General features: G+C 45.5%; 1 protein-coding gene across 1 annotated transcript; it reads left to right on the top strand.

Moving 5' to 3' along the window:
* The first annotated feature begins 81 nt into the window (after window positions 1-81).
* On the top strand, window positions 82-27,614 carry MAT1A (methionine adenosyltransferase 1A). The gene is made up of 9 exons (XM_060274995.2): window positions 82-433; window positions 12,931-13,008; window positions 14,450-14,572; window positions 17,982-18,094; window positions 20,112-20,255; window positions 20,734-20,952; window positions 22,078-22,260; window positions 22,993-23,126; window positions 25,424-27,614. Exons 1-9 carry the CDS (start codon window positions 328-330, stop codon window positions 25,524-25,526), a joined length of 1,203 nt encoding a protein of 400 aa, XP_060130978.1. The 5' UTR covers window positions 82-327; the 3' UTR covers window positions 25,527-27,614.
* Window positions 27,615-27,702: the final 88 nt, after the last annotated feature.

The following is a 27,702-nucleotide window of genomic DNA, read 5'->3' as shown; positions in this document are numbered from 1 at the left end:
TGGGCTCTCCCGATCTCCTCACATGATCGCCGAGGCACTTTCGCTTTTCCATATATTGGAGGCGGGCGGATTGACAGCTCCAGCCAGAGGGAGACCCGCCGTTTCCGTCGCGTGTGCGTCTCCGGCGCGCACTCGGGGAGCCTGCGCTTTACGCACGGGGAGGTGTAATCCGAAGCCGCCGGTTTAAATAAAGCGCAGCCTTGCTGCCTTTTTACAAGGGAGAGGTTGCCAACGTCAGATCTCTTGCGCTGCTCTTTTCCGAGGAGGTTTCTTCTTCCCTACGCAGAGGAAAGCGTTAACAGGAAGGGGGGAGAAAAGAGAGCAAAAATGATGAATGGGACGCAGACGCTGGATAGCCTGTGCGACCACACACTGAATGAAGACGAAGGGACGTTCATGTTTACATCGGAATCGGTAGGGGAAGGACACCCAGGTAAGGACTTGCCGCAGGGGATTGCAGCTCGTTTTGAAAGGTTGCAAGGAGATCCTGTAGTATTAATTTTTTTTAGCAGGGGGGCATACCGCGTGCGTGTGTCTATAAAGCACATTTAAAGTATGTCCCCCTCACCCCCCCAAATCTGGGAATTGTAGTTTACTCCTCTCCGAGCTACAGTTCTTAGCACCCTTAACTAACTACTGTTCCCATGGTTCTGTGGGGCGGAGGAAGTGCTTTCAACGTGCTTTAAATGTATGGCGTGCACGCAGTCGAAGTTTTGGGCTTCTTTTCCTCTGCTACGGTATTGATTCATGTGAGAGCTAAAAGCAGCCTCTCCGGGGATGCCATTGCAGACCCTGATTCATTCCCCGGGGGGCATAGCTTCGAAAACCACTGCTAGCCACTGCAGTTCTTTCTGTTTTGCGATTTGACCATGTGCACCTTTCAGAATAGTCCCGTCAGGAATGCCCATGCCCCAGCTTGGATAGCTCCAGATCTGGCACTGATGGACACGATCCAGCCAAAGTTACAGTTTGCTAGGATACAAATCCTGGTGAGTTCTGCCAAGCCTACTTCCAAGTAAAGGGACATAGGTACATAGGATTGCAGCCAGTTTGAAATCAATGGGATTTAAAATACTGAACGTCTGCGTCTGTCGCAGTGATGCTCCCAGACAACAAGAGTTGAGTGTGCACACACTTTTAAAAAATTGTTAAGACGGTGTATTTTATTAGGCCTATTCCTCTTGGTTCGTGTGTACATATTTTGGAGTTATGCAGAAGAGCTCGTAAGCCAAAGTGATTCCACCTCCCAGTTAAAACTTCTGTGCAGCTATTAAAAATAAATAGATCTGTATGTTCCTACACCGGTAGAACTGGGCACAACAAGAACACTGGCCGCCTTTGGTCTCTTTAGCTGGGGGCTGCATTAATCCGATATTTCAGCGGACCTTGTGGAATTCTCCCACATGCTTGCTATATCATTAAACTGTAAATCATTCCCCATAGCAGCTGGGCATGAAGCTAGGACATATTATCCGGCCTCCTCCTCCCTATACACTAAGGTTCATCACACCTCTTTCTTAATTTTTGTAAAAAGCAAGGCTAATTGAAACTTTTTTTTTTTTTAGAAAAGGGAACAAACAGGCAGTGGGGTTGTTATCTGTGCCAACATTTCAGCTGAAGTTTGTTTTATCTGAGGCTTGGGATGTGCTTGCAGCAGATGCAAACAGACAAATGATCTTTCGGACAAGGCCGGGGTGTGTGTGTATGTGCATGCATGCATGCGTATTAGAGCTTTTTGTTGTTGTTTTTTCAATAAATTTTTATTGATTTTTTCCATTAAATTCTTTACAACAGCTTAATATCTCCACATTGTATCTTAATCAGATTCTTACAAGTTCAGACTTCCCTCCTCCCTTTGGTAGTAGGTATAGTTCTCTTTAGTTTGCGCATTTTAGAAAGGCATAACCCCACTTTAACATCTTATATGGTTAACCAAAAAGAATAACTTGAAAACATCAACGTTGTAGGTTCTAACATATACCCGCCAGAGTCTTTAAACTTTTATAGTTCTCCTTGACATACTCCCGAAATTTGTTCCATTCTTCACTGAATTTCGTGTCCTCCTGGTCCCGTATTCTGCATGTCAGGTTCGCCAATTCTAAATATTCCAGCATTTTCACTCGCCAGTCCTCGATTGTGGGCATTTCAGTCGTTTTCCATCTCTGGGCTAGAAGGATTCTCGCTGCCGCTGTGGCGTACATGAACAGTCTTTGATCTATTTTCCGAATTTCGTTTCCCATCAGCCCTAGCAAAAAGGCCTCCGGTCTTTTTGGGAATGTGTATTTAAATAATTTTTTAAGCTCATTGTAGACTTGTTCCCAAAAGCTTTTGACTTTGTCACACGTCCACCACATGTATTAGAGCTTTTTGAGGTGCTCAGATGTGTTTTTGGCACCGCAGATCTTTCAGCGTGATTCAGGCCTTTCCTTCTGATTATGTAACTGTCAGCGGAATTAAATCAAAACAGAAGGACTCGTTTAGTTATTAGCATTCAGTTGCATGGGGGAGAGGTCGCACCAGAGTTTGCTCCCCCTCTCGATGCATTAACCGGATATCTTGTGCCAACTTCTTATCTGGCACTTAACAACCTCTGGCGACTGCGGGAGAATTCTGGCACTCCACAACACCGAGGAGCCATTTTTTTGTCCAGTTAATGGGGCTGCCGGCACCTTAGGCTTCCATCCGTTTGCCAAGACGTTGGCTGATCCTGTTTCTTACATTATATTTATAGACACTAAGAATGACATTTGAACTTTTGCATTAAGGGAGGGGAACCTGTAGCCCTTCAGTTCTTGGTAGACTATAGTTCCCCATCACCCCTGACTGCTGGCCATACTGACTAGAAAACTTGGCAAAGCTTTCTGTGGTATCAGTGGTCTTAGATTTCTGAAGGTCCGTTCACACATATGTCAATAAGTGATAACTATGAAATGTATGAACCAACCTTGATTCTTCTGTTTGAAAAGGCCAGGTTTTTGTTCCCTTTTGCCCAGAGCACCGGTCTGTTTTGAGATCCAGTTCCCTCTCTAGAATCCCCAAGCTGTCTTTCTCTGCTTAATGGTACGCCCCCAACCCTTGAACTCTCAAATTAAAGCATGTTTAACTAGGGAAGTTAAACATATGCCCAGTTCTCTCCCACTGAAATAAACAGGATTATTTAAAGTTTACAGCTTAGCCTGAGTTGGGTTTTTTTTTAAAGAAAAAGCTTTGTCTAGATTCTTGGAGGCTTGTCAGTAAATATTCTGATAACTGGAGATCAATGGGATTATTTGGCCTTCTGGTCACACCCCCATTTCAGATTCCGAGTGATGTGTGCAGTGGTACCTCTGGTTAAGAACTTAATTCGTTCCGGAGGTCCGTTTTTAACCTGAAACTGTTCTTAACCTGAGGTACCACTTTAGCTAGTGGGGCCTCCTGCTGCCACTGCGCCGCCGGAGCACGATTTCTGTTCTCATCCTGAAGAGGTACTATTTCTGGGTTAGCGGAGTCTGTAACCCGAAGTGTTTGTAACCCGAGGTACCACTGTAATGCTCTAGGGAGAACATTGATGCTCCAGAAAGCCAAAGAAGGTATAATTTGGCTGCAAGAGTAGGTTTAGGACAGGGTTTCCTAAACTTGGGTCTCCAGCTGTTGCTCTACTACAACTCCCAATATCCCTAGATAGAAGGACCAGTGGTTGGGGATGATGGGAATTGTAGCCCAACAGCAGCTGGGTAACACTGGTTTGGGATATGCAAGAGCTACAAGTTTATTTGATATTTGTATGCTGCTTTTCCCAACAACAAAGCTGAGCTCAGTGTGACTCACAACAATAACGAAGCATAAAAAGAAGCAAACCACAGTTCCATCAATATAATCAAATAAAATAACACAGTATAGTTTGTTATCTGTCTGGTGTTCCCCACATACACTACTGTAATTCCCCTGTACAGTCTATGTGGCTGGATAGGCACAGTTTTGCAAGGTCCATGATTACCCTCCTTTGACCTGCCACACATGTCTCCTGTATCTGGGCCAGCTTGTACACCTCAGAGGGCAGGATTTGACCCTGGGGCCTCCGGTCACTGATCTGTGGTGTGTGTGTGAGTCAAGTAAAGGTAAAGGGGCCCCTGACCATAAGGTCCAGTCGTGACCGACACTGGGGTTGTGGCGCTCATCTCGCGTTATTGGCCAAGGGAGCCGGCGTACAGCTTCCAGGTCATGTGGCCAGCATGACAAAGCTGCTTCTGGCAAGCCAGAGTAGCACACGGAAACGCCATTTACCTTCCCGCTGTAGCGGTTCCTATTTATCTACTTGCATTTTGACGTGCTTTCGAACTGCTACCTATTTATCTACTTGCACTTTGACGTGATTTCGAACTGCTAGGTTGGCAGGAGCTGGGACCGAGCAACGGGAGCTCACCCTGTCGCGGGGATTCGAACCGCCGACCTTCTGATCAGCAAGCCTTAGGCTCTGTGGTTTAACCCACAGTGCCACCCGCGTCCCGTGAGTCAAGTAGAGTAGTGCAAAACCTACAATAGTTTCCTTGACGAGAAATGAGCAAATGACAGTCAACAGAAGGAATGTGCAAATTGTATACTTTTCTTCTAGTGGTTTTCCGCCTTCCTTAAGGGAGGGGAGGGTTGATGGTGAGCGACCAGGTTGATGATGCAAACCAAAGACAGGCATCCCACTGGATAGTCCAGTTTCTCCTGGGTAAGACTGAAAAATGTCTACCACTTGCCTCTTCCAGATATATAAACTGACCCATTCTGCAAGCAAATAGTACTTAGAAGTGAAGACATGCCTTTGTTGGGGGTGGGGGAATACATTTAGGTTGTCTGTGCAATCGGGGAACAATATTATATAGTGAAAAAACCAAACTGGATGAAACAAACTGCAACCCAGCATAGAGGAGCCACAATTAAGACTGCAGTTCTTAAATGCATGTCTGGGATTATGTCCAACTGAACTCTGGGACTTCTGAGAAGACATGCTTTGGAATGTGCTGTTAAATCTTCTTGATTAATTACTTGCTAAATTGTGGCCTAGTCTTTACATATCACATTCCCCAGGCAAGTAAGTGTGTTTCACCCACATTTGGGACCAGGCTACAGCTTCGTTGCACAAAGTTTCACAGCTGTCAAGTGAGGTCAATAATCACCCAGGTTTGGGTTTTAGTTATTGCAACAGATTTCCGAGAAGTGCAGTGTCAACCTTGGAAGGGTCTTTTTGTAGCAGTGTAGCGCATGTGTCCCAGTGACGCAACATCAGAGAAAAGCACACAGCAAGTTTGGACAAACATGGCAGCTAGGACATCTCACTCGGCTCTGTGTCATCTCACCTGGCTCTGACAGTATCAGGTTCTCACATAAAAAAATAAAATCGGGCGCTGTCACTGTTTCAATGTAAACACACCGCCCCTCCTTCCAGAGTTTAACTTCTGTTTGAATTTCATCCGAAATATTCCAAGTTTCTTTTCCTAATCTAGAACAAAAATACGATGCCATGCATTTCAGTTCATTTAACCAAAACTGTAGAGTAGTTGCCATGACAAATGTTATGAACCCCAAACTGATCAGCGTGAAATGCAGCGGCAGAATCGGAAAACAGTTGCTGCAAACACACACTTAGAATAAGAATGTCTTTGATTACCTCCCCCACGGTAAGAAAGGGAGAGAGATGCCAGGTGGGTTTCTATAGGGATGGACTTCCATTCTCTGGGGCCACCACCGAGAAGGTGGCGCCCCATGTCCTGAAGGAGTGGGGTAAGGAGAAGAACAAAGAACAAGACCCTTTCTCATGATTTAAGGATGGAACAGTTCCACACAATGATTCTGTCTACTGTCGGGGATCTCAGAATTGCTTTTAAGGGGGGAGAGTCAAGGGGGTCCAGTATTAAAGATGGATCTTTTGAAAAGGCACAGTTCCTAAGATTTACAGAATAGCAGAGAAACTAAAAGTTCTCTCAACCTCAACTTGGTTTCCCCTCTCCATGCTGCTGCTCACCTTCTCTCTCCACACTTAAACTCTGTTCCCAAGATACAGCTAGTACGGCACTGCAGGGTCCTGAAATTGAACCCCTCCCAGTCTATTATCAATTAGCCTTGGTTATATCAGCTGGGTTTTTTGTGTTTTGTTTTGTTTCTTTTGGCCATCCCTGGAGATGGGGTGGCTTGCCCTCCCAGCCAATCAGAGGTTGGTCTCTAACTCCTCCTCCTCTTCCCCCACCCCACTCAGCAGCCATTCCAGAATCCCTGTCTACCGTACACTGGTTAATCATTAATCCTGCGAGGAAGTGGTACACGGCTTTGGGACCCGTTTAGAAGTTGAAAGGCCGAGTGTTCACATCCACCCATATAAAGCCTGATGCAATTATCACTCAGTTCGCTTCTAGATTAAATGGGCCAGTGTGATGGAAGGTTGCCAACTGACCAGGAACAACAGCAGCAAAGCCAACTTGGTTTGTTCCTGTGTCTTTAACAGAGGTTAGGCAGGCAAACCCGCACATGGACTTCTTCATGGCATGAAATGGAACACGACCACCTTTTTAACTGATGCAGATCTCGTTGCTGCTAAAGGCAAAGTTGACAGGGCCAGATTGTAAGATGACTACCCTAGTTGAACTCGGGCCGAGGAAAGCAGAGTTCAGAGCCAAATTGGGCTTTTCAAAATTCACATTAAAAGCAGCTGCTGGTGAATTGAAGGAGGTTGTGGATATAGTCTAGCATCTTGTAAGGGGAGTGATTTTTAACTGGGGAAGGAATTTACTCCTCTCCCCATATCCCCTATCCTAGTCAGCCATCCACTGCTGAATTCAAGAAGGACCGGTACATATTTTTTTAAAAAGGGGGGAAGAGGGCTGAAGGTCTAATCACAGTTCTCCTGGATCACAAGCGCTTTGCCACAAGCCTCTGCTACATAAGTCACTTTCTCCCTAATCTACTTGTAGGGCTTTTAGGTGAAAATCATAGCTGCCAAGTTTTCTCTTTTCTCGCGAGGAAGCCTATTCAGCATAAGGGAAAATCCCTTTAAAAAAGGGATAACTTGGCAGCTATGGTGAAAATAGGGTGGTCCCCCACTATTCTGGGGTGAGGACAGTCAGGATACTGGCACAAAAAGGGGAAAGGAGGAAAGGGGAAACATCTAAGGGTGCAAGCTTTTAAGCAGTGCTTGCTTTGAACACTTCACATTATTATTATTATTATTTATTATTATTATTATTTAACGTCCCTCAACAATTGATAATAATACAAAGTAAAAACTTCAGCAATAAAACTACAAAATAAGCACAATCATAATAAGCACAGTATATAATCCCAAAACAATAAACAGTGTTTGTTTATCCTCATGCGCTGAATGGAACGGATATTGTTGCCATAGCTGAGCTTCCTCGCCGCACTGATGATGACCAGACTTGGGCACAAAATGACTGAAAGGCTGTGTAAAGTGCAGTCCTAAACCACGTCTGCTCAGAAACAACTCCTGTTTAATTCACTGGGGTTTACTCCCAGATAAGCAGGGTTAAGATCGCAGCCTTTGTCCTTGTGTACAGAACTGATCCGAGAAACACATGCAAAGAGTTTTAGCTGCACCACCAAGGACTTTGATGCCACTGACGGGGCAGAGAATCCTTGTACCTACCCCTCTGCCAGCTGGCCTGCCAGCCTGCTTGCCCACACACTACAGAGTGTCTCTTTTCAACATGATCCAATCTGGCTTTTCCCCCCTTCTGATCCACATGGATTTGCTGTTATCAAAATGTCAAATTCCGCTTCTGTCTGTTTCCCCCCCTGGCAAGACTAGAGCTTCTTCTCCAGTGGAAGTTTACACCCTTGCTTCTAGCCATCTTCATTTCCGGTCTCCTTAGTGGGTCTGTTGATTTTGTAGATCAGGCATGTCCAACAGGTCAATTGCAATCTACTGGTTGATCGTGGGGTGTTCCTGGTTGATGCTGGTCGATCCTTGGACCCTGAGCGATCTCTATTTCCCCCCCCCAAAAAAAACCCCCAACAACTCTGGCTCCCTAAAAAAAGCTCAACAACTCTGGTCCATCCAATGACAATGGGTAGATCACTGCCAGTTTTTAAAAACTGTGAGTAGATCACAATCTCTTAGGAGTTGGATGTGCCTGTTGTAGATCATGTCCAACCCGGACCCTGCTATCATCTCCTGAGGCCCTTCTTCATGTGCCTTCTCTATGAGAGGTCTGGAGGGCACCAACATGAGAACGGGCCTTTTCTGCAATGGCTCCTCACTTCTGAAATGCGATCCCCTGAGAGGCTCACCTGACACCTTCATTATATAAATTTCAGTGCCAGGCAAAAACGTTCCTCTTTTCCTAGGCATTTGCCTAATTGAACAATCTATGGCCTTTTAAGGAAGGATCGCGGGTGGCGCTGTGGTCTAAACCATTGAGCCTAGGGCTTGCTGATCAGAAGGTCAGTGGTTCGAATCCCCGCGACGGGGTGAGCTCCCGTTGTTCGGTCCCAGCTCCTGCCCACCTAGCAGTTCGAAAGCACGTCAAAGTGCAAGTAGATAAATAGGTACCGCTACAGCGGGAAGGTAAATGGCGTTTCCATGTGCTGCTCTGGTTTTGCCAGAAGTGGCTTAGTCAGGCTGGCCACATGACCTGGAAACTGTCTGCAGACAAAGGCCGGCTCCCTCGGCCTATAGAGCGAGATGAGCACACAACCCCAGAGTTGTTCGCAACTGGACTTAACAGTCAGGGGTCCCTTTACCTTTTAAACTGTGTGTGCAAGGAGAATGGTTTTTGGTACGATAGTATGTACAGTGGTACCTCGGTTTACGAACAGCCCTGTTTACGAACTATTCATTTTACGAACTCTGCAAAACCAGACGTAGTGTCCCGGTTTGCAAACTTTACCTTGGTCTACAAACAGAAACCGAACAGTGGAAGGGCAATGGCGGCGGGAGGCCTCATTAAGGAAAGCGCGCCTCAGTTTAAGAACGGATTTGGTATAAGAACGGACTTCAGAAACGGATTAAGTTCGTAAACCGAGGTACCACTGTATTCTTGTGTTTTTATATTGTAAACCACGCTGTGATCCTCAGATGAAGGGCAGTATAGAGATTAAATTAACAACAATAATAAAAATATTAAAGAAGCATTGTGTTAGCCCAAGTTAAATAAGATATTGTCATATTTGGAATTACTCAGTCCAGTAGCAAGCAGCATAATGGTACTGTGATCCAAGCTAGGTAGGGTATCATGCAGTAAGTGTTCCCTCTTTCCAGCTATGAAGTCAGGATTCTGAGAAGTTGCTAGTCAATTAATATTTGCCAACCCTCTTATGTAACACCATCTGCAATATGTTGATGAATATCTGGTGTCCCAGGTTGGCAACAAGGCAGAAAGAGGAGGCACTTCTCTTTTAAATTTTTTTTTATTTTATCTATGCTTTTCAGGTTCGTACATTTCACCAATTTTACAATCATTATATCAATTCAAACCTTGACTTCCTTTCCCCATCTTTACGTGGTTCCTTAAATTTATTTTTAATATCTTCTGCATTTCCAAATTAACTGAATTGCTAATTTATTCATCTACTTTAATGATATACTCTTATAAAACTGCAGGTTATTACAATAATCCTGCCAATGTTCTTATCTGTTTACAATTTATCTGCAAATATTCCATAAACCATTTCCATTCTTTTATAAAAAGTTTGTTTTCTTGATTTCTTATTATTCCCATAACTTTCACCATTTCTGCATATTCCATAAGCTTTTTGTATCCATTCTTCCTTTACTTGGACTTTTGCTTCTTTCCACTTTGAGGCAAGTAATATTCTTGCCGCTGTAGCATGCATGAATAAGTTTCTACACAGTTTAGGTAGTTCTTTTTTTAAAAAAAATATATTTATTAAGATTTTCTGATATATATAAGGACCACAGTTAACATTCACAAGAAAATACCATACAAATGAGAAAAAATTGAAAAAGAAAAAGCATTAAAAAGAAACAAAAAAGCAAAAAAGCAAAAACAAAAAAATATAAAAAACAAATCTTATACTTACGACTTATTAATCATAGAATCATAGAATCATAGAGTTGGAAGAGACCACGAGGGCCATCCAGTCCAACCCCCTGCCAATAACTTCGACTTCCCCGACCCTCCCTCTCAGAGTCTAATTTAAATCCCACAAATACAGCTATTCATACTTAAACAAAAAATAAAAATAAAAAGAATATTTCAATGTCATTCTTAATAACATTCTATTTTTACCATTAATATCATAACTAACTTCATATTTTTAATCCCTTTAGCCTATAATTTCCCCCCACAAGTACTCCATTCCTTCCTTTACTATTTTCACTATCCCTTTTAACATCAAATAAAAGCTTTTTCATTCCTCCTTCCCCTGGTTGCCAAGTCCCCAGATGCCTGGACAAGTTCCATTAATACCTTTCCAGTTCCAGACCGTCTCAATCCATCCACTTAATACATTCACCCATATTCTCACCCCACACCAGCTTTGATCCAGTTCAGCCCACCCGCCTCCCTCACCATGTACTGCTGTCTGACTGATTCTTTAATCCATACCCACCGCCATCCTTTCTTTAATTTCCCATACAGATATTTCCCCTGTTTATCTCCCCAGATGGTTGGTTTATTTCCTGGATTTTGCTTCCCCTCTCTCACTGGGGGAGCATCCTTCCAGATCTTCTTGTCAGGAGCCCCTAATTTCCCCCATAGTTCCTGTGCAGCCCCTCTCACTGGCTGCACACGGTTCAAATCCTTCGCTTCCTGTTGAATTTCAACTTTGTTGGATTGATTAAGTCCTTCAAAATCCTTTTCTTCTTCCTGTGGCAGATGTTTTTTTCAAGAGTTCAAAAAATTCAACTCTTTCCTTTCTGGCCTCCCGTAGTTCATCCAGTGTCTCGTATAGTTGTTCCAGAACATACTGCATGCCATTGTATTCCCAACCAGATGGCGTGTCTTCTTCCATGTTAAATCTCAAATTTCACAAGATAAGACATGAGCTGCAGGATCCAAGATGGTGCTAGTTCTTACATCCCAAATTCGTTTTTATCTGGACTGGCTCTATTCTACTCTGTTAAGTCCAATTCCTGAAGAGAAAAAGCTCCCAGTCCTTTTATCTTGATAATTCTAACACTAGCGTTCAACAATTTGCAACAGTAACAAGCTTCCTTTCTTTCCCTTTACTGTACAGTGGTGCCTCGCTTAACGAATGCCCTGCTTAACGAAATTTCCGCTTAACGAAAGGATTTTTCGAGTGGAGGTTGCCTCGCTAGATGAATTCGTTTTATGAAAAATTCGTCTAGCGAATCGCGGTTTCCCATAGGAATGCATTGAAATTCAATTAATGCGTTCCTATGGGCGAAAAAAAATTCAAAAAAATTTCAATGCATTCCTATGGGATTCGCTAGACGAATTTTTCGTTATAAGAAAAGACCCGTGGAACGAATTAAATTCGTCTAGCGAGGCACCACTGTATGTCGTTACAATCGAAACTAATCCAAGCCTCCCGGAGCTGGCTCCCAGCTTGCAGAAGGGTATTTCACACTTAAATCTTCAATTTTTGCAGGTTTTATTTGCTTTTTAAAGCCTCCCCTTGCCCTGCAGCATACAGGGAGGATGAGTTTAGGTAGTTCTATCCCTATAATCCCCCCCAAAAAAGCTTCTGGGTTTTTTTTTTTTTTTACAAATGTTAGTTTAAACATCCATTTCAATTCATTATATAGCATTACTGGGAAACATGGGGCACTTCTTGAGCCTTTGTGACTAGCAGTTGTTTTAAGAAATTTAAAAGTCGTATATGTGTGAGGGACTTGCTTTAGACCAAGCCAGACCACTGGCAGAGGCTCTCCAGAGAGTCAGGCAGAGGTCCTTCCTAGACCTCCCTGGAGATTGAGCATGGGACCGTTCGTATGCGCTCCACCACTGATCTATGGGCCCTTCCCAGAGTCGATAGGCCTTAAACTGGTGCCCTCCAGTTTAAGCCTTAAAAGCTGCACGTAGCCCAACTGCAAGACAAATGCTCCACTCGCCAAGCTTGGCTGTCCACCACCACAGTGGATGTCTTCCCACTTAGGGTCCGGGGAAATGGAGCAGAAGACTGGTTGGCCCCTCTGTTTCTGAGAGGCAAGGGGCCGGCTTCCTCAAGCCACATTTCCTTCTGCTTTGCTGGGCTGAGGTTCCCGAGACGTCTTGGTGCAACCTCACAAACAGGTCCTTCAGGGTAAGTGAGCCCTGCACCAAGAATGGGGAATCTGGCCCTCCAGATGTTCTTGGACTCCAACTGCCACCAGCCCCAAGGAACATGACCCAACGGTCAGGGAGTTTGAGTCCAGCAACACCTGGAAGGCCAGAGGTTCCCCATCCCGGCTCACTTTACTCTTCCTCTGCATACTTCAGGTGGCTTCCCACTGTGAATTGGGAGGACTAAAGGATCTCAGTCTGGGATGGTGGTGGTGGAATTCATTTGAGACTTGCTCTGCCGGCAGCTGTGGCCTTAGCAGTATCTGATCTTTGCAGGCATATTCCCTCTGTATCTTGTTTCATTTTTGTCTCGGCCACACTGGTCTGGTCACCGGTGGAATTGAATTTTACTCCAATTTGCCTTTGCTCCTTCAAAGCCTTAGAGCTGGGAGAATCTCATGGCCAGGGTAGCTCGTCACAATATTATGAAAAGACGCAAAATGAGAATTGGGTCGTTCAGCATCTCTGTATAACAGACATATGATTAGTAAGTAGCTTTTGCTGGGCAAATTGTAGCACACGACTTGGCTTTTTAATGGATTCAATTGGTTGAATTTTTCTTGGGTGGGGGCAGGCAGCATGCATATGACAGAGCTATAAACTGCAGAGTATCTAAACAAAACTTTCCGCTTGTCAAGCCCATGTGTCGAAAGCAGGAATGTTTCTGGTTTCTTCTCTCAGTTGCCCAACTGATCTCTTTCAGATAAGATATGCGATCAGATCAGCGATGCCGTGCTCGATGCCCACCTGAGGCAAGATCCAAACGCCAAGGTTGCTTGTGGTAAGAGACTGTGTCTGAAATGATGGCTGTTCTGCGCTTACCAGCCAAACGTAATTGCGATAGGTGGCGTGGGGAACCTATATATTGCAAGGACCACTAGCAGAAGTGTCAAAAGCAGGGGGGGGGGAGTTTTGTGTAGCCCCTCCAAACTGTTTCCCAGATTGTATCTGTCTCCCTCTTGTCCCAACAGAACTCAAGGGGAGCCTGCAAAATCCATAATCTGCATTCCATTCCTTGGTCACGCCAGAGCGTGACAAAGATGGAACCCAGGAACTGGCAACCATGCGTATAAAAGTAGATCTCTACAAAGAAATCATTTTGGGGTGGGACCAGAGAATGAGGTTCCTCACACCCAATTTTGCTTTCATTTCTACCCCTAAGACTTTAAGTTCTCACTTTGGTTTTTTGTTGTTGTTTAAATTATGCCAATAAAGGCTGAATGATGAATGACGAGGTTCTCACTTGAGAGGCTTTGCAAAGCTTAAAGAAAGCAAGGGAGCCCCCCTTGGGTAGATAGAAAGTTTGAGGAGCATATCTGTTGCTTTGTTTTTTGCTGGGTGACAGTTGTCTAATTACCATTGATTGAATTGTACAGTGGTACCTCAGTTGTCAAACGCAATCCATTCCAGAAGATCAGGCATAGGCAAACGGCCCTCCAGATGTTTTGGGACTACAACACCCATCATCCCTAGCTAACAGGACAAGTGGTCAGGGATGATGGGAGTTGTAGTCCCAAAACATCTGGAGGGCCGAGTTTGCCTATGCCTGCGGAAGACCGTTCAACTTCCAAAACGTTCGACAACCGAGGTGCAAAGGGCGGTTGGCAAAGTCATTGGAGAAAATTGAAAAATTGAAAAACACACAGTGGAAGCTTTTCAACTTCCAAGGCGCGTTCGAAAATGGAAGCATTTACTTCCGTGTTTTCGGCGTTCAAAAACTGAAATGTTTGGCTTCCGAGATGCTCAAAAACTGAGGTACCACTGTATTCCTATCTGCCTTCGGTCCCTGGAACAATCTCATGAGAGGGGCAGGTCACTGCAGTATGATGAGCAGGCACAAAATGGGAAGCGAGTTATTCTCAGTGTGTATACAGTCGTACCTTGGTTCTCAAACGGAATCCGTTCCAGAAGTCCATTTGACTTCTTAAAACATTCGAAAACCAAGGCGTGGTTTCCGATTAGCTGTGGGACCTTCCTGCAGCCAATCAGAAGCTGCGGGGGCCGTGTCGGATGTTCGGCTTCAAAAAACCATTTGCAAACTGGAACAGGTTTGCAGTGTTTGGGTGCCAAAACGTTCGAGTCGCAAGACGTTCGAGAACCGTGGTACAACTGTATACACGCTAGATAGTCATAGGTACCCAAGAGCAAATAACATGCTTACTGTAGATGAATACTCGAGCCAACCTAACGGAGTTTCCCACTTGTTTTTCCTTCCCCCGTAGAGAGTGTGTGCAAAACAGGAATGGTGCTGCTCTGCGGGGAGATCACATCCAGAGCGGTGGTGGATTACCAGCAGATCGTCCGAGACACAATTATGAACATAGGCTATGATGATTCAGCTAAAGGTTGGTGATAAAACAATGGAATGATGCCGGGTCACTCTGCTTGGCCAAAAAGCTGTAGAACTAGTCCTTCTCTGCTTGCCTGCTTACCCTGGACAAGGAAGAAGCCTGATGCAATTGGTGCTGTGGATTGCTTAGCTGCCACCAGGAGACAAGTTCCCAGCTCCTTTAATAAGGAACAGGAAAAGCTATTTACTGGGAGGTTAAAGGTTATCTCGGGGTTGGCGTCGTGGATGTCCTTTGCACTGGGCCACTTTGTAGCATTCCTGCTATTCATGACATACTTGACTTCTTGAGCCCACAAAGTTGCCAGGCCTTAAACAGGCTTTAAGACTTTTTTTACTGAGGCCAAGGTTATATTTTTACATCAACTCATGCGGTGCAATTCATCAGGAGGTCGGCTAGCTGGTGGCAGCTGGTAATATTATTCTCAATTTTTACCTGTTGCCTAAATATAGCGGATGTGGAGGATTGCCATAGTTCACTTGGGAGTGAGTTCCATATGTGAAGTGTGGACACTTAAAAGTTAATTATTTTTTTTTGGGGGGGGGGTTGAAATAAATGCACAGTTGGCATTTTTGGTGCCAACCACACATTTAACATTGCATGTCATTTTGCCCATGGCTCGTTCCCAGTGTATCAGAATGCATTGCAGTCAATTAATGCATGCAAACAAAGCAAAGACGAAACAATGTAAATCTGAAATGAACGGGACACCAATAGAGCAGCAAAGTCCAGAATACACAGACACCTACAGGAAAGTAGACTTCCTTAAGCCAAAAAATGTAGACCTCTATGTTGGTTTGTTTTGAGCATGGGGGTATGTTTGAACTAGTCATTACTTGGTAGGGTTCACACCCAGACATTATTATAGTAATTCATTTAAACCACAAGCACCTCTGTTTTATATGGTAGAGTCAGTTTGGTGCTTTGCTTCAGGTTTTGGTCACGGGCAAGAGAGTAGCTTCTTAAGGAAGTAAATCAGACCCCCGCTGAAATTGAAGTGGGAAGGATGAAATACTCACGAGTAAGGCATTCATTTATTTATTGCAGTTATTTCCCACCTTTTTCTCCAAGGAGCTCAAGGTGGCATACAAGGTTCTCCCTCTCCTCCTTTAATCCCCACAGCAACCTTGTGGAGTAGATTAGGCCGAGAGGCAGTGACTGGCCCAAGGTCACCCAGCAAGATTTGGAGTCAAGTGGGAATGTGAACCCCGGTCTCCCAGATATCAGTCCAACAACTAACCACTGAACCACACTGGCTGGGATAGCTCAGTTGGTAGAGGATGAGACTCTTAATCTCAGGGTCGTGGGTTTGAATCCTACATTGGACAAAAGATTCCCTGCATTGCAGGGGTTGGACTAAATGACCCTCATGGTCCCTTATAACTCTTCAATTCTGTGATTAATGAAGAGCTTGCTTTCCTGGGATGTTGGCTGCAATGTACAAATTGGCAGCAGTATCCCTTACAGGCAGAAGATCTACTTGTGAGCATTCCCCGCAGATGCAGCCAATCAGCTGCCTTGGAAAGGCTCCATTCCCCAAGCACCTGGCTGGTGCATCTCTCTGCCCCACCAAGGGGTGCAGTAGTGTGTCTGGGGACACAGCTTAGTTTCAAGTGTCCAAAGGGGACGTGTTGCAGCCAGATCTTTTCTTGACTGAAGAACCCAGACCTGTCAGCTCATCTGGCATGGTGGGTTGCTTACTCATGGACGGCTCTGCTGCCGTTCTACATGCCAGGAATGAAGACGGTCAGATTCTCATTCCTGGAAAAGAACGCATGGACACACATTAAACCTTAGTAGCCCTGTGCTTAATAAAAGAAGATTTATTCTAAGAGGAAAAATTATACCTTGGAAAGGGACGGTTGATGAGAAAGCAGCTCTTTTTCCAGTAAGGAAAAGGGAGACTTGACCGTTTGTTCCCCGGCTGGAGTTTCAGAACAAATTGGGGAGGGGGCTACCCTTTTGTACTTCGTAAAATATCCTTGCTGCACCCGTTGGTATCATTTTTGAAATGCTGCCCTCTTTGGTCCCACTAATGAAGGGAAAGCAAGCTTCAGAGTTTTTAACAGCACTGCAGGTCACTTTAATGATAAAAATATCCAACGTTTTAATATACGAGGAGGTTTCTGCAATCTGCATGGATGCTCTCATGTAGTAGAACTTGCTCCTTAAGAATCAAATTATCTCTTATCCAGGGGATTTGTGATTGATTCCCAAGTTGTTGTTGTTGTTTTAAAAAACTGATGCCCAAAGAAGGCTGATGTTTAGTTTTGAGCAGATAGGATGGGGAGAAGAAGCCACCCTGCGATGTTGCTGCCAATCAGTGCAGACAGTACTGATCTAGACAGGACCAATGGTGTGACTTGGTATAAGACAGCATCCTACATTGGTCGGTGTTATGCGCTACCGCTGCAACTTCTATTGCTCTTAATGAGTTGGCGGTTCCCCGAGGCTGAATTTCGGGGTATGGTTGTTTTGCTTTTTGTTTAAAGTCAGGAGATCGATCGTGGAGGTCCCATGAAATTTGTAGCAGAAATTTGGCCTCAATGTACTCTGCAAGAGCTAAATGAGATGTGATAGGGGCATTTCTGCCCGACCCAGAAGTAAAGTGGACCTTGGGGGCCTAAATCTTTTACAGCAAATTGGCTGTGCCAGTGAGAGGACCAGAACTCTCTCTGCTGTCTTCCCTCACCTCTCTCCTCAGATCCTAGTCCCCAGTATATGCCGTCTGCAGTACTACACAAAATGACTCTGATGTTTTTGATCCAGCTCAGTCTTAGAGATCTCAAGGCATGGGACATCCCCCAATTAGCGAACCTATTAAACAACCTCTCTGCGTTTGGCAAACCTAGCTGATGGACTATGCCGAGATGGCAAAACTGACTGGAAAATTCAGAAACCAAGAGGATAAAAACTTTACAAAAGAATGGGGGAAATGTATAAGTTACTTAGGAGACCACTGTAAGCAGATGGAGACAAAAGCAGGGTTTTGATTCCACTTGTAGTGTAAAAATTACCATGGATAATATGGTTCGATATAAAAATTGGATTATGGATGAAAATGCAGTAGTAGATATTTAAAACGAGACCCCATGAAGGGGATGGGGGGAAGTCCTGAGATTTGGAGATATTTTCTCTTATTCTTTGTTTATTTGTACTTTTATTTGTAAAACCAATAATTTTTTTTAAAAAAAATATGGAATGAAATACCACCATTTTAATCACTGCTCCTTTTGAGAATTCTTCCCTTCCTGGAAGGTCACACCCTCCTTAGAACTAGAACCTGTCAGCCCTGCTGGGGAAATATGTTTGCAATCTAGTAAAAACGTTCCTAGCGGTCTTGTGGCACATGGCTTCGAAGGACGGAAAAGAAAAGCAATTCACGGCTTCCAATTCTCCTCCGCAGGCTTTGACTACAAGACTTGTAACGTTCTTGTTGCATTGGAGCAACAGTCGCCCGATATTGCCCAGGGTGTGCATCTGCACAGGTCGGAGGAAGAAGTTGGTGCTGGGGACCAGGTAATCATTGCGAGAACATTAAAAAAATATTCCATCTTTATATTCACCAGAAGTATTCATCTTGGTGAAAAGTGCCAGTAAGCACCTGGGGGTTGATTTGCACCTTGCATTTCAGGATTCAGTCACCAGGATTATGAAAGCAATTATTGCAGGCATCAGCATGTACAGGACCCAAGGCCACTTAATGCTACCACCTCTCAACTCTGATGCAAGAATTAGGAGCACAGAACTGGTGATGAAAGTATTGAGCTAGAGCTGGGAAGATGGAGGTCAGGTCCTCACTTAGCCACACCCCGAGCAACAAACCTTGGCTAATACTGGTTAATTACTAATTATAACTAATAATTTCTAATTACAGTGGAACCTTGGTTCCCGATCGCCTCCGTTGTTGTATGTTTCGGTTCTTGAATGCCGAAAACCCGGAAGTAAATGCTTCTGTTTTCGAATATTTTTCGGAACCCAAACGTGCAACGTGGCTTCTGCTGAGTGCAAGAAGCTCTTGCAACCAAGGAGAAGCTACGCCCCAGTTTTCAAACATTTTGGAACCGGATTTCGTTTGAAAACTGAGCTACCACTGTACTAATTTGTCACCTATTTTGTGTTTTTATACTGTAAACTGCCCTGTGATCTTCAGACGAAGGGCGGTACATAAATTTCAGTAAATAACAACAATAAAAACAAACACCTCACAGGGTGACCTTGTGCCAGCCACTATCTCTCAGCCAAACCTGACTTCACAGGAATATTGTGAAAGTAAAACTGGCTAGGTGTGGGTTGGGGGGTAGCCTCCTGAGAGTGGCTCTCCTCTGTAATTTGTTCCCGACCGTGGCATTTTGATATTTCATGGCATATGATCATCATCAATATACATGTCACAAGTGGCCTCACCCAAGCACGAATGTAAGGGGGATTCGAGCAAAAGGACAGGATGGAACAAGGTCTTAGAGCTTTAAAAAGTATGGGATGCTAAGCCAGTGCAAAGGATCTGAGGAGAGGGGTGTTGCACGGTTTGAACAATAAGAAAACAAATGATTTTGGCAGCAGTGGTTTGGATAGATGTGAGAAATCCAGAGCAAGACCAGAGTGAAGAAGCAATCTGTCCTCTTCACTGCATTTGCATCTGATGGCTGAACTGGACGCTTGGTTGCAAATCTGGTGCTGGGAACCTGGGTTGTTGCTGAACACCTGCAAAACATGGGGCAAGGGAGGAAAAGACGTGATCTGTGGTGGGGAAACTAGAAAGGAGGGGGGTTGCTTAACCCTCTCCCCACCCACTGCTTTTGGCCTGCAAGCCTTCCTCCCCCCAGTTGCTTTTCCTTGCAACACAGCAAGCATACAACTGGAAGCTCAACTAGTGGGAAAAGCAGCTGAGGGGAGTCAGTTGAATGGGGAAAGCAAGGGGCTGGGAAGGTTTGCAGCTCCCAAACCACACACTAATTTCCCATGCAAACAGCACCTTTCCATGCTGCTTTGTAGCAACTCTGGCTCTGATCCTCTGCGGTGAGCAATGTCTGGTTCAGCCCTAAGATTGTGCACTCATTAAGCACATGCTTTTGAGTGTTTGGTTGAAGCATCATATCCCTGGAGTGGACGGTGTTTTCTGAAAAGGAGGTTTCTTGTTGGCCGAAGGAGCTTCTCGGGAATGTTGCTTGGGAATGCTGTGTGTGTGTGTCCTATCTTTTCAGCCTGTATGTACGTAAAAATTAGTAGTTTGTGATTAGGACCACTGTAAGTCTCCAGTATTCACTCTCTCTCTCCTCACAAGGAAAGAGAACATGTAAAACACTTCCTCAGGGCTCCCTAGCACTCGAGGGAATACAAAATAGCATTTATAAAAACGAAACACTAAAGGGAGGAACTGTATCAAGGAGGAAAGAGGAAGCTGATTCTAGAATGAAAAAGGAGAAAGAATCTTGTGAAGCGAATTCTAAAGATGCTAATACATGAAAAGTAGTCCTTGTTGCTGTTGTCGTCTTCTTTTTGCTGATGGAAAACAATGGCCCCTTTCCCACTGCAGGGCCTGATGTTTGGCTATGCCACCGACGAGACAGAAGAATGTATGCCCCTGACCATCATGCTTGCTCACAAACTGAATGCCAAAATGGCCGAGCTGAGGCGCAACGGGGTCCTCCCTTGGCTTAGGCCGGACTCCAAAACCCAGGTACTTTCGTGGGTTTAGCCCAGATTATTTCTCTTCTGCTCATAACTAGGGCCTGTCCATTTGACCATTCTTTGGCGTCGGGAGGCCTATGCATGTTACGTTTTTGGAAGTGATTCTTGCTGTTCTGTGAGAACCATGGGTTGGACAAACACAAGATCTGTAAATGGAATGAAGTTCCCTCCTTTACCCAGCAGACTTCTCTAAAAGCCTCTCTGGAGGACTTGGGGACCCTCTTGAATGGTATGGGCTGGGCCTTGGGGGGGGGGCTGCCGTGGGAAGAGGATGTTGCTCCCCAATGGGCAGAGACCCCTTGCTGCAAGCAGAGTTGTCCATTTCTTTTGGTAGGGAAGCCATTCAAAGTCGGGCCGAGCCCCAAATGGGGGCGCAGTTGTCGTTTTGGGGTTGGTTTGCGAGTTTTGGGGTGTGCTTTTTCTCCCGCCACCACCCTACAGTTCACAATTGCTTCCTTCACTCCCAGATCACAGTTCAGTACGTCCAGAAAGATGGTGTCGTCGTCCCAGTGCGTGTCCACACCATTGTCATCTCAGTGCAGCACGACGAGACCATCTCTCTGGATGCCATGCGCAAGGCCCTCCAGGAGCACGTCATCAAAGCTGTGGTTCCACCCAGATACTTAGATGACAATACAGTCTACCATCTTCAGCCCAGTGGCCGGTTTGTTATTGGAGGACCACAGGTAAGTATGTATTCCCTCATAAAGTGTTGTCAGGGTGGACGTGAGGAAATCTATTATTGCTCCTCTTAGGCTCTCTTGAAACACATATTTATGTTATGACTGGTACTTCACCCCCAAATCAAACCTGCAGGCATACCCAAAAGAAAAGAAACAAAAATTTCCCTCAGTCACAGTGGTTTTCAAGCTTTCTAATTTCAGGGTACCGTTTCCCATTGTCTTAGCCGCTGAGAAAACCTTGCATGTTTGCCATGGGACCCTTGTGCGTTGCAGAGAATTCTGAGGGTGCTTTTAAGGATACATATACAGGACACATCTGGACCTGATGGACACGACTGGACCTGATGGTCAGGGGCCCCTTTACCTTTTATACAGTGTAAGGGGACCCAGGTGGCGCTGTGGGTTAAACCACTGAGCCTAGGGCTTGCTGATCAGAAGGTCGGCGGTTCGAATCCCTATGACGGGGTGAGCTCCCGTTGCTTGGTCCCAGCTCCTGCCAACCTAGCAGTTTGAAAGCACATCAAAGTGCAAGTAGATAAATAGGTACCACTCCAAGCCGGAAGGTAAACAGCGTTTCCGTGTGCTGCTTTGGTTCACCAGAAGTGGCTCTGTCATGCTGGCCACATGACCTGGAAGCTATACGCCGGCTCCCTCGGCCAATAATACGAGATGAGCACACAACCCCAGAGTCGGTCACGACTGGACCTAATGGTCAGGGGTCCCTTTACCTTTACCTTTATACAGTGTAAACTTGCAATGATTTTATATCATTTATTTTCACGTATATTTACTTAGGGCTACACATAGTTCACCATAAAGGCAGGATCTTAAGTCCTAAGATGAAGTGCTTCTTAAACTTGGATTCCCCTGCTGTTGTTGAACTACAGCTCCCATCATCCCTAGCTAGCAGGACCAGTGGTCAGGGATGATGGGAATTGTTGTCCAACAACAGCTGGGGACCTGAGTTTGAGAAACACAGGGCTAAAGAGAGGAAATATGTGGCAGTTTTCTGGGGCATCTTCTTCTGAGGCCTCTTGATAGGTTGTTGTTGTTATCCATTTTGTAGCATTTGCCACCTTACCATCTCATTAAGATTTAGAAGTGACGCTTGCCATTGCAATATTGCAGGGGGACGCTGGAGTTACTGGACGGAAGATCATTGTGGATACTTACGGCGGATGGGGAGCCCATGGGGGTGGGGCTTTTTCGGGCAAAGACTACACAAAAGTGGATCGGTCAGCAGCATATGCAGCCCGGTGGGTTGCCAAATCCTTGGTGAAAGCCGGGCTTTGCCGCCGTGTCCTGGTCCAGGTAAGTCCTGGTTTTGTCCTCTTCCGCCCTTTGCTCACCTAGCAGCCGTCAACAGAAATGAAGCGGCGTGGCAGATTTGTGGCCGCCTGCTGCTGAAGCCATCAAGCCCATGTTTCCTCCTCCTCCTCCTCCTCCTCCTCCTCCTCCTCCTCCTCCTCCTCCTCCTCCTCCTCCTCCTCCTCCTCCTCCTCCTCCTCTCCCATTCCTCCTGCTGCAGGGTCTGAAGTACAAACTGCACTGTATCACGGCTAAACGTTACCAGGCAGAGAGCGGAAGCAAAGTGTGGGGCTGCTTTTTTTCTGGGGGTAGTTATAGCCCTGCAACACCTACTTCCTGCTTGAGAGACATGGCTTCCTGTGGGGAACTGCTATATTAAGGATATCATTGAGGCCATTGTATCTGATAGCTTCAGTATATAAGAAGCGGCTGTATACACAGGCAGGTCGGTAGCCCCTCTGGCCCTCTACTTACCTGAATTCCTTTTCTTACCTATATTCTTTTAAGCATAGAGAATGTAACAGTTATCTTAGCAGTCTTTGAAACAATTCCATAAGGAAGTTCAGCACACAACTGATGCAGTTTTATGTTTTATATGCATAAGCCTGTCACCACCACATGTCACTGTGCCTTCGCAAGAATGGATTTCTCCAAGCAAGTCTTCGCCCATTGCTTCAGTTATCAATTGCCACATACACACAGAGAGATCTAATTGTTGTTTCTTCTCATCCATAGGTTGCCTATGCCATTGGCGTGGCTGAGCCACTCTCCATCTCGCTGTTCACGTATGGTACCTCCACAAAGCCCGAACAGGAGCTGCTAAACATCGTACACCAGAATTTTGACCTCCGGCCAGGCGCTATTGTGAAGTAAGCACTTTTACAAGGGGCTTTCTCTGTCAAAGGGAAAAAAATTACTGCAGCGCCCCCGCCATACTGAAGATACAAAGCAACCAGAAGTACAATGGTGCCTCGACTTACGAATTTAATCCGTTCCGAAGGCACCTTCATAGGTAAAAAATTCGTAAGTCGAAAAGCGCCTTTGGAAACGTGATTTCCCATAGGAATGCATTGGAAACGGGAAAATTCGCAAGTCGAAGCAACCCCATCTAAAAATTCATAAGTCGAAAAAAACCTCTTATCTACAACCGCCACGGTTTCCATTCGGATGTTGAGAAATTCGTAAGCGTGCGGCCATTTGCCCCATTTGTAAGTCGAAAAATTCGGTTGTCGAGTCGTTCATAAGTCGAGGTACCACTGTATTAGACTACTGAATTTCAAACACTGAGAAGGCAAAATAGCAAATGCACTTTCTCAAGTGTATCAGCTTTCTCCTCTCTGGTTGCTTCCAACTAAATCCTGTTCCAGGATGGTGCAACATTACAGTGGAGATCTAGTTCTCCTTATTTATGAGAGTTCAGCTCCTGCTCTTAATGGGCTCAGAGTTGCACACCCAAAGAACAGCAGCAAGACAACACATGAGTTATGCAGTCCAAGGCAGTATCATAACATTTTAAGCAGTCATGGCTTCTGCAAAGCACCTTGGTAACTGTAGTTCACTAAGGATGCTGAGAGTTGTTACTTCCAGCGCTGCAATTCCCAGAGTTCCCTGGACTGTCAAACCACACTGAGAATTTTTTATTTTATTTGTATATGGCCATCATCACAAGATCTCAGGGCAGTTCACAGGACGAACTGTAGTTCTGGGAGGAGAACAGGGGTCTCCTTACAACTCAGAGAACCCTTAACAAACTACAGTTCCCAAGATTCCTTGGGGAAGCCGCGACTGTTTAAAGTGGTATGATACCTGCTTTAAATGTATTATGCAAAAGGGGCCTTAGGTTTGCTGCCTGGGAAGGCTCTAGCTCTGTGTTTTCCAAGCTTGGGTCTCCAGCTGCTTTGGGACTATAATTCCCATCACCCCCTGACCACTCGTCCTGCTACTAGCTAGGGATGATGGGAGTTGCAGTCCAAAAACAGCTGGAGACCCAAGTTTGGGAAGCACTGCTCTAGGTTCTTCCTTCTCTGAAAGGTCTGCTGTGGGCTGTTCAGTTCTTCCAGCTAGGGAAAAGGAGACCTGGTTTCAGATGTTAGAGAATCCCAGTACAGTATTGTCATCACAGACTGGCAGGGCTTTCAGGTGTTTTGGGCAGGAGTCCTTCTCATCCCTACATGGAGATGCAGGGGATTGAACATGAGGTATGTTGTCTACCACTCAGCTACTGCCATAGACCGGCTGGATGTAGCAGAGTGATGGGAGACACAATCTGTGGAGCCCTCAAGGGAAGAAGGCTTTAGAGTCCAGGGATTGGTGATGGGTGGTCAGAGGGAGAAGACTGGGAGGAGGAGGTGTCAGAAGCTGAAGAGGTATCAGGGCTTAGTGAGCTGGGAGAGTCTGTGGCAGAGAGAAGTCCAAAAGCAGAAGCAGGAAGAGAGGCCAAGGGGCTGCGCTGAGTCCAGCTGGCAAAGAGGCATGGATGTCTCCCCCTCCTGCTGTGACAAGCTCTCTCCCAGTACCAGGAGGGGTGTGAAGAGGGAGGAGCAAAGGCAGGCATGCCAGCGCAGTCTCAGATTGCTTGGGAAAAGAATTTAGGCAGGTGTGGGAAGGCAGGGACCTTCAGTCTCAGCAGCTGCTTCACAGGGGCGAGGCTTACCAGAGATGAGTTGCTGTGCTCATTAGGCCTGGACACTCCTGTGCGGATCCTGGTTTTTCTAGACTTAACACCACTTACTTTGTGTGATTTGCTGCTGGCCCGCGTCTGTCAGCCACGGCTCCTCTTTACAGAGGCCCGGTTCCTTCAACAAAGCCAGAATGGGCCATGAAGTGAATGATGGTAGGTGTTTCTAGGATACATCACACAAAATAAACAGATGCTAATGTAACCAGAGAGAAAGGGGGATCTCTCTCTCTCTCTCTCTCTGTGTGTGTGTGTGTGAACAGGCACACACACATTCACACCATATCCATGGCAGCTGCTCTGCCCAACAAATATGTGGCCAGTAGCTCACTGAGTAGGCATCCTGGGCTTTTAAAACAGCTGTTCTTTGCAGCTGCTATTATGTGTCTGTGGTATTTTGGGCAGCCTCCGTTCCATGCGGGGAAAATTAGCGTGCTCATTATCCAGCTGTACTTAATGACTTCTTCTTTCTCTCTTTGAATAAACCAGGGATCTGGATTTGAAGAAGCCCATCTATCAGAGGACCGCCTGTTACGGCCACTTTGGGAGAAGCGAATTCTCTTGGGAAGTACCTAAGAAACTGGCCTTTTAACAATCACGGTCCCATCCCCTGAGCTTAAGGGGAGAGGACTCTGTTATGAAAGGTGCTTCCACTGACCATCCTGGAAAATAGAGAAAAGTTGTTTTCATGGAAATCGACGCTGTTTGTACTCTCGACATCTCACCACACGCACATACAAAAGATGTTTCCTATTGCTGCTATTTTTGTTTCGTTCCACTTAGAAAAGGCGCAACATAGGCCTTGGACCCACAATCAAAACGATGGAATACCAGCCTTCACCCCGACTTCTCTCCGTTCTTCTGTTCAAATGGGAAGAAAAGATTCCCTCTGATTTCCATAAGCTACCTTACTACAACTGGACAATTAGAAATTATGGGGTCTAATTTCCTTTCTGCAAATATTTGGTACTGCAAATATTCCCTGGACTCTTGGTATGGAAGAGGATTTTGGGGCCTACATTCAACACATATTACCCCAAAGGGTTCTGTCAGCTTTTCTTTCACCTGCCTGCTATTCTCTTTCTTCTTCTTCTTTTTTAAAAAGGAAACTCTTTTCTCTTTTATAACAGCACCGTGGCAAAACATTTTAGATGGGTACATGGCCAATGCTGTTTATCTATGAGCTTACATATTGGTAAAGTTGCCGCAGCCCATTCTAGGCAGGGCTGTTTTATATACAAAATGTTAGACTATTGCTTACAAGCCCCACGCCTCACCCCATTGGCTGAGCTGCTGTGATTTCAGGGAATGCTTTAGCAGGTCAGGGGAGGAACATTCGGCTAAGATGGGATGCATGAGCCAAGCGGGAAGGAGGTCCAGATGGGAGATAGCTGAGCAAGATAAGGAATACTAGGCCAGCAAGCCTTTTTCAAAAACCCTCCAACTGCTAGAAGGATGTTATGAGGATGAAAGCAAGCCTTTAGCAGCAAGAGAGTGGACCGTACCCTAGACCAAAAATAGAAATAGAAATACTTTGTCACTGTACCACTTGTTTACAGTGAGATTAAACAAGCCCCCCTCCCCCCCACAATCTCTTAGTCCTTGTCACTCTGGGTGCTGTCGTACTACCACCAACCCCTAACGTCAGCTGCAATGTTGCTGTCTTCCATTCAGCAGCCTCATGGCCCATGGGTAGAAACTATTATTTAACCTGTTGGTGCGGCTTATCATGTTTCTATATCTCCTGCCCGAGGGCAGGAGATTAAAAAGGTGCTGGCCAGGATGTGAGTCATCCCTGAGAATGTTCCTCGCTTGGTCTAGCAGACCTAGGGGACAGCCCACGATATCCTGTGCTGTCTTCATGTCTTCACCACCCTCCGTAGGGCCTCTCTGTCCATGGCTGTCAAACCAGCGTGCCACACCGTAATGCAGTATGAGAGAACACTTTCTGTCGTGGGCCGATAGAAGGAAATCATGAGTTGCCGCCCAACCTTGTTCTTTCTCGAGAAGGAAGGGAAACCGTGCCGGCCCCTTGGTGCGATGGGGAAGTGTCATCCTTCACTGTGTGGAGAGGTGTAAATGAAGGCAAAAGTCATTGGCCAGGCAGTGTGGCCCATAGGGGAATAGATTCGGGATCCTCTTCAGGCAGGAAAATGTCTAGCACTGAATGGAAGATGGTGTGGGAGCTCAGTGGAGGAAGTGCAACAGATAAGCAAGAGCGCTTTGTGTTTTAGAAAGCTACGTAACGAGTGAGGTGGGTGGGCAAGTGGAAGGCCTGAATTTAGCATTGATACGAACCAATCATCCAGGCTGGATGCCCATAGCTTTTGCCTTTCATGGTGCCATTGAAAGAAGGGGGTTCAGAAAGTTCAGTTTCCCCCCTGCATCTCAGTGTTACCCAATTGTACCAGAAGAGCCTTCTGTCTGGATTCTTGATGGAACAGCAGCCCTCTCTGGAATGGGATCTGGCACTTCTCACGCATCAGCAGTTCAGGATCTTAATCTCTGTATTTTACTGTGTAAAAGCATCATGTACACTGATGGTGCTATATAAAATTAATTATAACTGTAATTTAATAATAATGAATGGCTGGCACTTAACCTGATCTCAGCATCCTCATGTGCACAGTTTGCTAGAAATGCTGTTTCTTCAACACTGGAAAAACTTGATATCCTATCAGTGCCTTTGTACAGGCCTCTCTCTTTGCATCCGATTTGAGTTGTTCTCCCCCCACCCCATATATACACTTTCCCAAGCGATAGTCGCA

This window comes from Zootoca vivipara, chromosome 5 (genome assembly GCF_965207765.1).
Source record: "Zootoca vivipara chromosome 5, rZooViv2.hap1.1, whole genome shotgun sequence".
Lineage (NCBI taxonomy): Eukaryota > Metazoa > Chordata > Lepidosauria > Squamata > Lacertidae > Zootoca > Zootoca vivipara.
This window is presented reverse-complemented; position numbering and strand designations above follow the sequence as displayed.